This window comes from Ilyonectria robusta (assembly GCF_021365365.1).
Source record: "Ilyonectria robusta strain PMI_751 chromosome Unknown BGZ61scaffold_1, whole genome shotgun sequence".
NCBI lineage: Eukaryota > Fungi > Ascomycota > Sordariomycetes > Hypocreales > Nectriaceae > Ilyonectria > Ilyonectria robusta.
Genome location: NW_025764435.1, coordinates 320654 through 333198, shown reverse-complemented (window position 1 = coordinate 333198; position 12545 = coordinate 320654). Strand labels below are relative to the sequence as shown.

Sequence of the window (12545 nt, the reverse complement as noted above, 5' to 3'; positions counted from 1 at the left end):
ACCCCTGGACCGTGTCCTCCAACGCTAGCACGAGGATTTGCAAGGAGCCTCAGAAGGGGGATCGTCTGGTCAGCGTCAGGATTGACATGCATCGACCATCCGTGCCAGGGTTATCTTCAGTTGGGTTCTGCTGCAGCACGTCGGTCCCGGATGAGGGGGGGTATGAGTGGGGAGAGGGCCCTTGCGTCTGTAGATAGTGGATAGCCATGAGGCTGAGGATAAACGCACACAGCGTGTGTTGATGTCAAGTCGAGGTGTTGCACAGCAGAGAAAAGAAATTGGTATGTAGTGGCGGCAACGCCTCGGTGGTAAGGGCTTGGTTTCGTATGTTACACCAGCCTTATCTTGAACGACTCAAGAAGCCACGATTTGGTAGTTTGATAGAAGAGCACATCGCTCCGTGGTGAAGAGATTCACAGTGCTGGCTTTCACATGTTTGGTGCAGGGGGTTGTGGACCAGGCTCCGTCGCCCCGTCGCTAGCAAGAATCAAGTCTTGGGTGCAGGAGCTGTAACGAGGGCGTTGAAATCCTAGATTGAAACGACACTCAACCTTGAGAGGTGTTTTTTTCGCGTTCGGCTGCAAATGTGAGCGGACAAGCTACGCATCGGGAGCCCTTCCCCCGGACTAGAGGCGCCACTATATCCAACGCCAAGTTGGGTTATTAATGGCGACGATGGTGCGCCATGTCGCCCGATCGATGGGGTGATTTTGTACGGCAAGTTGCTGACAGTGAGGAATTGTGCAATCGAGTGATTGGTCCGATCTGTTCGGCAGTGCATGGTGTGTTCGTCTTAATTGAGGATGATATAAGGCTAGAGCGGGGAACAACAGGGTCGGAACAAAAACACGCGGCAATGTGGCAGACGGGGCGAGAAGAGAGGAAAGATGGGGAGGAGAGAGAAAAGATGGAGAGAAGAGAGAAAACAATGGCGGAATGGTGACAAGTAGTGTCGAAGGCACTGGATACGGCCTCTCGCACAGATCGAAGGCCCTGCAATCAACCATCTGCCGACACCTCCATCCACAATACAGGGAACACCGCGGGGCGCCCATGTCGATGAGGTCTAGTTGACAACACCAAGCTTGTAGCGGCCGGTTGCAGCCTGTCAGAGCTCGAAGAAGGCCGTGGTAGCATCCGTCCACCCATCGTCGGGCCAGGTGGGCGGCAGCAGAAACAGGCTTGCTGATTGACACGGTCGACGGAGCCACCCTCGCCCCCATCCCACTCCCATGACAATCTCAGCGCTGGCGTATCGCACCGGGCCATCGTCCAGGCTGGAGGGTAAGCACTCGGGTACTACGATGCATCTCATGGTCCCAGGCACTCTGGTTTCTGTCAAGATTCGGCAACCGGTGAAGAAATGACTTGTCAGCGAAGAGGGTCGTCTGGGGGGGTTGCATTGCAGGGTGCCGCGCATCAAGAGGTGCGTCCGCAGGACTAAGAACCCTGGGACTGCATGCCGAGTCCAATTGCGACGTCTGGCCAAGGTAGTACATAGTACCGGGGGTTCTTCGTGAACGCGCGTGGGACAGCGACGTTGCGAGAGTGGGCAGGGAGTGGGCTGCTGGTTGTTGATAAGGCGCTTGTTCGTCGCCGCCTCTGTCTGATGATGCGGTTCTTACGCTGGGCTAGTTTCGCCATCATGTCCGGCGCAGGAGGCAGGAGATGCTCGGAGATGACATTATCTGCAGCATCCTGGCTCTCCGAGACTCCTCCTGGGTGCAACTCTCAACTCCACTGTAACGGAAGCGCCCAGAGCTGATCCAAGATATGACAGAACGGCACTCGTGTCGGCCGCACCAATTTGACGAAGACGACGATAACAAGTTGGGAAACGCCATGATCTCGGCTATCCCAGCGTTACAATGGAAACCCATATATCTGCAAAGCAGCCTAGATGGCCAAGCCAAGAACCCGCAGTCCGAGCTCCAGGCAGCCTCTTCCCCACCACTATGGCAGTTTCGATTGAGGGAGGGTTCATCGGTGGAGAGAAGATGGACGGATTGGCCGGGATGATAGCTCCTTGGGAGCTTCTTAGGGTGTTTCGCTGCTGACCGGCTGCACAACTCGTGTCGACTTCAGCAGTGCGAGGCAACCAAGGATGAGTGGGTTTCAGCAACCAGTTCAAGCGCTTGGGTGGACAAGCCTGGGGATAGGACCGGAGAGCCTGGGATAAGGAATCTATTCGCAGAGCTGCGTCGGCTTGGACTGGGAGTTCCTCCACGTCGCGAACGCAACCCTGCGGAAAGTCTCGACGTACAGCGGCCGAGCACCAGAGAGTTTAGGGGATATGTGGAAAGGAGGGGTTTGTGGCTGGGCCAGTTGACCACAGCAACGGCATCGCTGAAGGCAACCATCTGGAGACAGACGAGAGGAGCTGTTCGGGAACTAGATACGTAGGTCAGAAAGTAGCCAAAGGTAGATAGCGAGACCTAGGGAGGTGTCTGTATCGCGTTATCGCAGTGGAGGCGATTAGATAGCTCTATCTGAGGGGCAACTCGGCCGTGCCCCGCCCTTTGTGCGTGAGGAGGCGGGCGGCGGCTATGACAAAGGGCGGAGAGCTAAACCGCGGCCTTTGTGTCACGATCAAGGATGCTTCAAGGATGCTTCCCGGTGCTTGGCGAGACGAGTGGCTTGGAGTCGAGCACCTGGCGTATTGAGAGCGCCTGGGGTTGAGTGGCACTTCTGCGGCACTTCTGCAAGCCTTCTGCGAAGCTGCTGCGAGACTACAGCTGTTTGCGGGAAGACGTGCAGCAAGGGTGCCTGGTGTGGCGCATCCGAGCTGCTCTCGAGATAAGGCGCCTTTCAATGGATAAGACAGTGTTCGCATAGCCGCATCGAGAGAGTGTGCGTGCGAAGAGGTTAAAGAATGGTGATGGGTCGGAGTTGACCAATGGCCGAAGCGAATGAAACGTCAGATACGCCAACGTGGATTGGCCCTTCAAGGAGCGTGCAGACGTTTCACAACAGGCTCCGATCCCCATGGTCAATGCGCCATGCGCCATGCTCCATGCGCCATGCTCCACGCGCCATGCTCCATGCTCCAATGGTAGTATCATCAGCATGATGGCGTGAGGACGCTGGCGTCTGGCGCGTCCTGTGCTGAGCCCGCCCTGCCCTCTGGCGGTGGCTTTGGCTGGAAGAGGAGGCGAATGCATTTCGACTAGGTAGCCGACCTGCTCAGTTACGTACAACCGTACGGCTCGGGCTGATCCGCCTACCAAAGGGAGACCGCGCACGGCTGGTGGATGAGCCCATCGGAAGAAGGCCGAGCGTGCGCAGGGAGAAAACTGAACAGGAGAGTTTCGACGGAGGACGATCCGAGAGGAGAGGCAAAATCAACGCCCCGGAACCCGGGCGCCGCGACGAGTGAGATGGCCAAGGTGTACAGTAGTGGCTACGTAGCTGTGGCTCGGATGCCGGGATCACACCGCGGTGAGCAACACGGTCGCTTGCATCGCAACCTACTAAGTACGTGGTAAGACATGGCTGGGATTCGATCAGAGACAAACAAGCGTCGTTCATCCGGATACCTGGCCCCGGGGGGGGCGTGATCCGGGGGCGTCGGGGCGCCAGGGAGTGATTTCTGGGGGAGTCTGGGGTTCGGATGGGGAACAGATTGGGGCGCCTGCGTGTCTGACCTGAGTCTCTCCAGCAGCCACTCGCTGAAGCCAGTGGTCTTCCAGGGCTCACAGTGGTTTCGGGCTTCTGGAACTGGGCACAGGGTAGGCAACAGCAAAACCCGACAAAATTTACCAACAACCAACCAGCGAAACACCAAGAATACATACCGATCCAAATACGGATCACCCAATCCGGCCTACTGTCCAAGCTGGCTGTCGTGCCATGCTCTTCAATACCTCAACTCTGGCTCGCTTGTCCTCTGAGTCAGTGGTCGCATCGCGGGATAAGTCGGTGCCACAATGCTCACGGAGGAGGCTTCAACTGCAGGTCACGGGACGACGACGAGGTGCGATGCAGCGGGACCGGGAGGGGATGGCTTTGACTACGGCTCAAAGGAGCTTTGGGTGGCGGACAATGCTCCATGGCGTCAGCCACAGCGGCACAGAAGCACCGCGCCATCTGTGAGTGATACGATTTCTGCTTAGAATGCGGTCTCGTTGGGTCGGCAATTAGTCTAGGCTCGCTTTGTGCGCGATCGGAATGTTATCATTTACGACTGAATCTTCAGTTCTGTATCATACCTCGGTCATACAGCGACCTAGCCAGGTACGGGGGGCGAGACGAATGCCATTTTCGTAACGATCTTCGTCCACCGAGAAGTCCAAGATCCAATATCGAACCGTTCGCTCTTCCCTCAGCGAGCAGCAAACCTACACCGCATAATGTAATAGACAACCCCCCTAGGAGTTTAATGACACTGGCCCATTCAAGACGAGTAAGCAACCCGTGTCCGTATCTACAACTCGCCAGAGGCGCTCTTGGTGCATTCCTGTGATGCAACAGCAACCCATATTGTGGCCGAAGTAGGTACGAAGCCACTCACGGCACTCAAATGCATATCGACAGATGGGGAAACAAGGGCTTGATTATTCCCCTCTTCGGTGGCCCCCGTGGTGGTCTTGTTGGTGGCTGATGGTTGCAAAATTGCTGCAGATGGTTGCAAAGTCAATGAGGTGGCCCCAACATAGTAGGTTCCATCTTACGTATTGAGCCTGGGCGGACACATCATCCAGAGGGTAATTTGCAACAATGCATTCAACTCCCGGCCCGAGTCTCCATCCAGGCACGCCTGGGTCCGTCGAGGACAGAAAGTCCCTCGTAACGCAGATATCCCCTCTTTGACGTTGAAGCTACACCTACCCTACGTTGGCCGTATTCGTACATGCCGAGCTCGCCCAGGAGCAAGGTTTCGGTTGAAGACTTGGCCCTTCTCCACTTGAATCGCGGAGGAGGCTCTTCCTACAGGTCTCGTCGGCATGCACTCCGACTAACATGGGATCCATCCACTCATACCTCTGTCATACTTCGTACACACGGAGGCTGTGCTGTCCGAGAGTAACATGTTATCAGAGTTCTATTGCTACCCAGGGAAAACCAACGACGGCCCAATGATACCAGACTTTCCTTGGTATTGTCATTGTCTCTTCGTACTCGAGCAATGGGCTTTTCGAGACCTGGAGGCGACATGTCGCGATCGAGGGGGATGGAAGACGCCACACAGCCATAGTCTAGAGAATACGGGAGAGGGAAAGTGCTCGTTGCTCGGGCCTACAATGCCGCGCTTCAAGATGGCCAAATTGGGCATACTCAGGGTCGTCGCAAACATTCCCCTTGCACGGTGAGACAGCACCAGTGCCCAGTGCCCAGTGCCCAGGCACAACCGCATCTGAGCAACCCCGGAAAGCGTCGAGGATTCAGGCGGCTTCAGAAATTGCAAAGAAGTTTTTTTCTCTCATATTTCCTTCTTCTTTCGAGCCCAATTTACGGCTCTGTCCAATACGGCCCCATGCTCGAATCCCCGGCCAGGGGAGGGTCTCGGTGGACCGAGACGCGCTGCTTCTGGAACCCGTCCCCGCTTCGCCTCCATGTTGGCAAGCCAGCCGACGGCGAGGAAGAAAAAATCCGACGATGCTTGGCGCGTCCCAGCAGCAGGCGACGGTGCAGGATTTTCATTTTGGCGTCTCCCATCCCTGCCCGACCTCCGTCTGGTCCAGTTCGCTGGGCCGCTTGGGGCCGTCGGGGGAACTAGTCGTGGGCCCCGGGGCGCTGGCGTGGCCTCCATCGTGGACCGCTCCGTTGGGTTGCCCCTAGCAAGGCATGTCGGATCTGGCAGTTGGAGACTGAATTCCAGCAGCGAGCCAGAAAGAGGTATTAGAGCCCACAGAGCGTGTAAGAGAGGAGAAGGTAGTAGCTCTTAGGTAAAGAGAGAGAGGGCGAGGGCATCGATTTGCTGAGTGACTCCAGGACAATTCAGGTATGATTGCAACGTCCGCTGGTCCTCGGCTAGCATTTTCAATCGCGGCCGTGTCTGTCGCCTCCAACCGCGGGTTTGCCCCCTTGCCCCTACTCTCGACTTAGATGGAGTTCCGAGCGTCCTCGTGCCCAGAGGGACCCATCATCACGTTCGTTCCCCTTGCACGAGACCCTCCGCCTCCGCCGGGCCCCGGACTCGGGGGTTCTGAAGTGCCTGACGAGGCGCGGAAGCACGGAGCGAGCAACCTGCCATGTCGTGCTGCTGCGACACTGCGGCTGAAGGGGGCCCTGACGGGAAACGGCGTCGTTTCTTCGTCATGAGGATCCCTCCGCCCAGGCACGCCGCGGTACAGTTACCTCTGCACCTCGTCACCTTGGGACCGTGGCACCCTCGCCGGTCAGGAGACGGGACAGGAGATTTCTCTTTGAGCGGGGGAGGCAATCCAATTACGGACCCCCCGTCCCCCGTGGCCCTTGGTCGCGAGCTCGGTCACGGACAGAAGTCATAATTAAGGAGCCGTTGGGCACAGAGTGGGCGGCGCCGCGGTGCTCTCGGGACGCCCCCGGACACGGACAGTGGAGTTGTTGCCTGTTAGCGGTCGTATACTAGGTACCCTGCCAGCCCTTGGTCCTTGATTCAAGTAATTCATTCAATTCATCAAATTCCCCGGTCATGAAGCACCAAATGCAAATGACACTGACCCGTGTTGCCATCATGTTTGCAGCCGTGCACCGGCCGCGGCCTCGACGTGCCTGGGGGCCCCGGGCTCTTTTGTTGCTGCGGGTGATGCTGCCCGTGTGCTGTCAGTCAGCTGCGCAGCATGTTCGTGGTGTGCCCTGGCCCCCCAGCCGCTATGCACAGTTGGGGTAGTTACAGCGAGTGGCCGGCGCCGTAATGTGTGTGCTGCCGATGCGTCCAGTAAATTTAGGTCGTCTGGGTGCTGTGCAGTAACTGAGCGGCATCGCATCGCATCGCATAACGGCGTCGTCTGCGGCGAATTCTGACTGATTATGGCGTTCCGTTCACCTTGGACCGGTCTCCCTTGATCGCCTCCGTCGCTATGCCGAGCTCTCTCTCTCTCGAGCCAGGACGCGGACTTTGGTTTCCCGGAACCCGATAACATCCTCATTCCCGTCGCTGCCTTCGTACGCCCACGCAAAAGTGGACACACCCACGCACCACCACCATTCCCACGCTCGCGCAATCCACAGGGGCCGCAGACTGACTCTACAGTGACTCGACGTCCGCGAACCCTCCCTCCATCCCACCTCCACGCACGGCAAGGTATGTTCGACACACAGACTCCAGAAGCAGAGGCAGAACAGGAGCCACACGCAGTCACACACTCTGATATCGCAAAGACAACACCCACGCTACGGTACTGTCCACTGACCGACCTCCCACGCTTTTAGCCACACCCCACGCCCCCCTCCCGAGGCCGAAGAACCACCACCACGCCTCCACCCACACCTGGACTCAATCACCCTTTACTTTACTCGGAAGGCAGTTTGCTGGGCCTGCGTTTGCTGTCCGTGCCATGGACGTGCTGCTGCGAAGAGAGCGAGAAAAAACAGAAAATGCCAGGGGAGGTGACGACAGAATGAGAGAGTGAGAGTGATATTCGTAGTAGATAGAAACCGTCTAGACTTGGGCCTCTCTCCCCACATCCAATCCCTACCCTACCATCGCCGGTACAGACTGAATTTAGCCCTGCGCATACAGCGATACTGCGATACAGCGTCAATTCGGCACTCCAGTACAACAGTACAGCAATACAACGCACTCCCCCTCCCACAGGGACGTACATCCACACCTCCTCCCTCGCCCGTCAACCCGACCGGCCGGTGGAGAAGCGAGACCTGGGCTTGGGCGGCGGCCCTGGCGCGACAACCCCGGCACATACTCAGTGCTCAGTCTCGAGTCTCGTCGCCCCTCAATCAGCCTCTAGTCTGTTTTACGGCAACCGTCCAATCCAGTCCCGGTTCGAGTAGGGCGTTCTGCGTGCGTGATGTTCCTCCCGGGGGGCCGAGGGCGAGACATCTGGGGGGGGCTTGGGACCTACAGTGCCTGGGGGCTCTAGTTTGCAGGCATGCACACTCTGCACCTCACTCTGCACCGTCCTGCCGGTCCCCATCGCAGACCCATCCCATGCCCTTGCGCAGAGCAAATCCGCCAGAAACAAGCGCCGATCCGTCTTCACCCGCCGCACTCTACTGAGTCTACTCTCGCTTCTTGTTCCCTTCGACGCTGGACAGTACGGATACCGTTCGCCTGTCTCGTCCCCAATCGATCCTAGGCCCTCTTCGGTCGCCAAGTTGTATTGACTTCGTCCCCTCCCCTCCCCTTGCCCTCCCATCCTCTTCTTCCAACTTGCACCCCCGTGTATGAATACCGTGTGCCTCTCGTCCCTTATCTCTACTTGCATCCTCCTGGCTCCCACCCCATCTTCCTTCCATTCCCGTTTATTCCTGGTCCTCGTCCTCGGCCTCCTCTTCTTGGACTCTCAACAACAACAAACAGCACTACATAAAGACAAGGAGCGCTCGCTCGCTCGTCGTCAATCACACAATCGGGCGCACTCGCATTGCATCACCCTACCCCCGGTCCGACTGCCGTCCTTTCTTTTCCCCCACGAAATTCGTCACCGCCTGGGGCATAATCCGCTCCAACGCCACCACGCCTCGACCAGGTTCAAGACCCATCACTCGCTCGTCGTCGCGTACGGAGGTGGAAGTACTCGGTACCACCAAACTAGTCCCAAACCATTTCTACCACCTGCCCGGCGCTCCCTATAACCCGCCCCCCACCCGTCGGCAAACCCATCTTCCTCCTCCCCACGCCAAATCCCATCTTGTCTCAACATCCATCTCATAGACACTCATGAGTCTGTAACCGCAAAGTATTTCTTCGGGTGCTGCGGCGTCACGGTCCCGTCTGCGGACCCCCATCGTCTTCCATCATGGCCGTCGTTCTTACCTCGGACGATAGTGGTTACTTTGCCGCCTCGTCCCTCAGGCGCTCCCACTCCTCCGCCAACTTCGTCTCCGCATCCTCCGCATTCTCTACAGCCTCCCACCTCAACGACTCCTACGGCACTCCTACCAAGACCTATTCCGATTCCACATCCTCTTCAACCCCTTCCTCCCCACGCACCGTTCACGCTGATTCCACCGACCTGTCTTGCGCCTCCACCCCGGCCACCAATCTTTCCATTGCCTCCGAATACGACGACCACCTGGGTCTTGCAGAATCTCCCGAAGACCACTTCATGTTCCCTTCCTTTGCCCAGGAGAAGCTCTTTGTCCACCCCCAACTCCACCCGGACGACAACCTGGAGCCTCCTCCGAGTCCCCGGACTGGCGACTCTTACACTGTTTCGCCTGCTGACCACGGGAGCTCCGACGACGGTTCCAACAACACCTCAAGACCTGGCACCCCCGAGTTTGGCGACCACGCAGAAGATGACACTGCTGTTTCGACTAGGCCGTCGCGCCAGGTCGACTATCTGTCCCATGAATGGCGGGAAGAAGATATTTGGTCCTCTTGGAGGTACATTGTGACCCGGCGCGGAGAGTTTGCCAACAGTGCCCGATTGGAGAACGCTTCCTGGAGAACGTGGATGAAAGCCAAGAACAATCTCAAGACAATTTCACCCGAATCCCTCAATTGGTACACACCTGCTCACTCAGTTCGTTTTGCATCCAGTACTAACACCTCCTAGGCTCAAGGACTGTGATGTGACTTGGCTCTATGGCCCCCTCCAGTCAGGCAACAAGCCTATCCATGATACCCAGACCGAACCATCAAGTCTGTCACTATCTAAGGCTGACTCGCTCATCAACCTTCATAAGAAACCCATCCTCAAGAAGAGGAGCATGTCGGAAGTCATGCTTCAGAGATCATTGTCTACTGCCTCACTACTAAAGCAAGCGACGGCAGCAGTCCAAGCCCAGGAAACTAGGGGAATCTTGAGGCCCCGTATGGGACGCGCGGCTACGGATTACTTTGCGTATCCCTTCTCATCAAGAAGAATGAGTGGGGAGAGCAGCAGTCTGGCTCCCTCGGCGGAGTCCTCCGGGATCACCTCACCAAGCACTGAGCGGAAACACATTCACTTCAACGAGCAAGTCGAACAATGCATCGCCGTTGATGTTAAGGGCGACGACGATGAAGATGATGTTGCCGTGGAGTCTGACCCATTCGGCGATGACAGTGACTCGGATGATGGAGTTATGATGAAGCGCATGACGAGCAAGAAGCGGCCTGTCATCAGAAAGAGAGCATGCAAGACCAAGACTGCCGAAGGCAAGACGATCGCCAAGCTCCCATCAACTACCCTCAAGTACCGAGAGGACACACCTGAGCCAAAGGAAACGGCCATGAAGCACTCACGAAGCCCCCTCATGTCCCCATCCTCGTCGCAGGAGACACTCCGACCCTCAAAGCATTCCGGCAAGTTCTTCTTTGGCGAAGAGGACGACGACGAGGGCCTGGACGACGCATTGTTGAGCCCCCGATCTGGCTGGGCATCGCCACCTGCGGATGGTTCCAATGGCGGACTCCAGCGATCCGTCTCTTCCACTAGTCTGTGTGACGACCCTGCTGGCATGCGACGCACAGCCTCGGGGATGCTCATGCCATACGAGGAGGGTGACCCAGCAAATGGCGAGGGCATCTTTGGCCGAGTAATTGACACAGTGAACACAGCCCGCGACATTGCCCATGTCATCTGGAATGTGGGCTGGAGGAAGTAATAGGGTGGCCTCCAAGCCATCCATTACGGCGGCCGAGGAACCTAACTCTAATATCTAATGGCTTAGCATGTGTCGGCAATTTCACCTACTAGGGTCATCTCACACGACGAGTTGCCCAAAGGCCACTCAGACGAGGACAATTCCGATGCGCTGCAACTCATTTTGGAGAGGCAGCTTTGAAGAAGGGCGCATTACTTGATACGAGCATCTCATATATGGCTGCTAGCATTCCCCACGACGTTTATTTATCAGAATCATCGCGTCTCGAGGACATTCAGGTTACATACAACTGGATCCCAGGCCAACGTCACGACAGCACTTGGAAAGCGATTTTGATTCGACCTATTTATCATACAGGGTCTGTACGAGATGAAACAGACATGGTGGAAGCGAGAGAGAGGCGGAACCGGAATACAGAAAAGCAACGCTCTCGATGAAAAGAGCCTGAAGCACCGAGGGAGCGATCACGAGGAGCCGAGGAGCGCAAAGGGGGGGGCTGTGTACGAGTACGAGTGACAACAATCAAGGGCCGGAGCAGCGGACACAGTGGCCGGTGCCGGAGCCAGTACCAGGGCTACTGGAGGGCTACTGGATCGACAACATTTACCGCCTCACGAAACGGCCTCGTGACCGCCCCTCACGGCCTCAACAAGAAGGGCGTGAGGGAATGGATACGGATGGAGGGACCATGGGGGCAACGGGCCCGGGGACCTTGGCGTTGAAACAATTTTTTTTTTCTGCAACTTGATTCTGGCAGTTTCTTCATGATATCCCAGGAGAGTGGGGGCTACGAATTGGAGGGCGGCACGGGGCGATTACGGCAAAGGAAATAAAGGAAAGGCAACTGGTAAACGGCGAAGGAAATGGAAAGCAAAGAGCAAAGCAAATAAGGGCAGATTTCCAGTGCGTTTGTGTATTCATTGTCTATAGGTCTGGGTTTGGGGGGAGGAGGCAAGGCAAGGCACGGCATGGAAAATCACGCGCACTCGGCGGGAATGATAAAAAGAGTTAACAAGAGTTTTACACCTGATATGGGGTTGATGCATGAAAAGCGCGAATTATGTCGTTCTCCTCGTGACGGATAGGTAGCGAGCGGATGGGAGTGTGGATTTGTTGGTGCTGGCTGAGACTGACTAGCTGGAGGTACTGGATGGAGGTACTGGCTGGTAGTGGGTGACAGACACTGGCGCACAAGTACCGCCCCAAAAAGTGGTCGCGGAGTCAGAGTCGGTCAGAATCCGTAATGGATGGGCGAGGGAAGCGGAAGTGGAAGTGGAAGCAAGGTACGGAGCCACAACTACCGCCAAGTTTGCAGACCCGTCGCGCCTTTTGGGTCTCGCCACGGCGGCTTACAGGGCATGAAATCAGCCTCGTTTTTGCTGCTCCACGGGCCCCCGCCTCCAGGGTCCCTCCCGGGCCGAGGGCGAATAGGCGTCGCCGGGGAATCGCCGGGGATTCGCCCGTGATGCAGGTGAGGTGAGGAGTACCTACCCTACGCAGTAAGAGAGAAAAAAACTGTTGGGGACCGGGCGTCGCTGGTCTGTGTTCCTTTCGCGGGAAAGGTGCGCGTGACCCGTATTTACAACCCACGTGCACTAAAACCGAGGCGGATTGACCGAGTGGACGGGACTCTCCAGCAATCAACTCGCTGGCCGCACTTGTCATGGGGATGGATGCCAACGAGGCCAACGATGCCAATCAGCCGCGCGCTCACGGGGGGCCGTTAGGCTTCCAGCGGGCAGGGAACAAGGTCACTCATTCCCTCATTCACTGCGTTGGAACGAATCACACGTCGTACGTTTCCGTTCCATCGTGGGGAAGCGCGTGCACAGTACAGCCAGTACCTATAC

General features: G+C 57.0%; 3 protein-coding genes across 3 annotated transcripts; 2 read left to right on the top strand and 1 right to left on the bottom strand.

The window, feature by feature from the left end:
• Positions 1–5420: 5420 nt before the first annotated feature.
• On the top strand, positions 5421–6038 carry BGZ61DRAFT_542910 (uncharacterized protein; the record flags this gene model as incomplete). Its single annotated transcript, XM_046255239.1, has 1 exon — positions 5421–6038. A coding segment is annotated over one exon (465 nt), but the record flags the coding sequence as incomplete, so codon positions are not given.
• A 550-nt stretch (positions 6039–6588) lies between these two features.
• Positions 6589–7251, bottom strand: BGZ61DRAFT_2316 (uncharacterized protein). The gene has a single exon (XM_046238228.1). It carries the CDS (start codon positions 7068–7070, stop codon positions 6654–6656), a length of 417 nt encoding a protein of 138 aa, XP_046111545.1. The 5' UTR covers positions 7071–7251; the 3' UTR covers positions 6589–6653.
• Positions 7252–8818: 1567 nt separating this feature from the next.
• Positions 8819–10803, top strand: BGZ61DRAFT_2135 (uncharacterized protein). Its single transcript, XM_046238039.1, has 2 exons — positions 8819–9610; positions 9663–10803. The coding sequence occupies exons 1-2, from the start codon at positions 8901–8903 to the stop codon at positions 10693–10695; spliced, it is 1743 nt and encodes a 580-aa protein (XP_046111544.1). The 5' UTR covers positions 8819–8900; the 3' UTR covers positions 10696–10803.
• The last annotated feature ends 1742 nt before the right edge of the window (positions 10804–12545 follow it).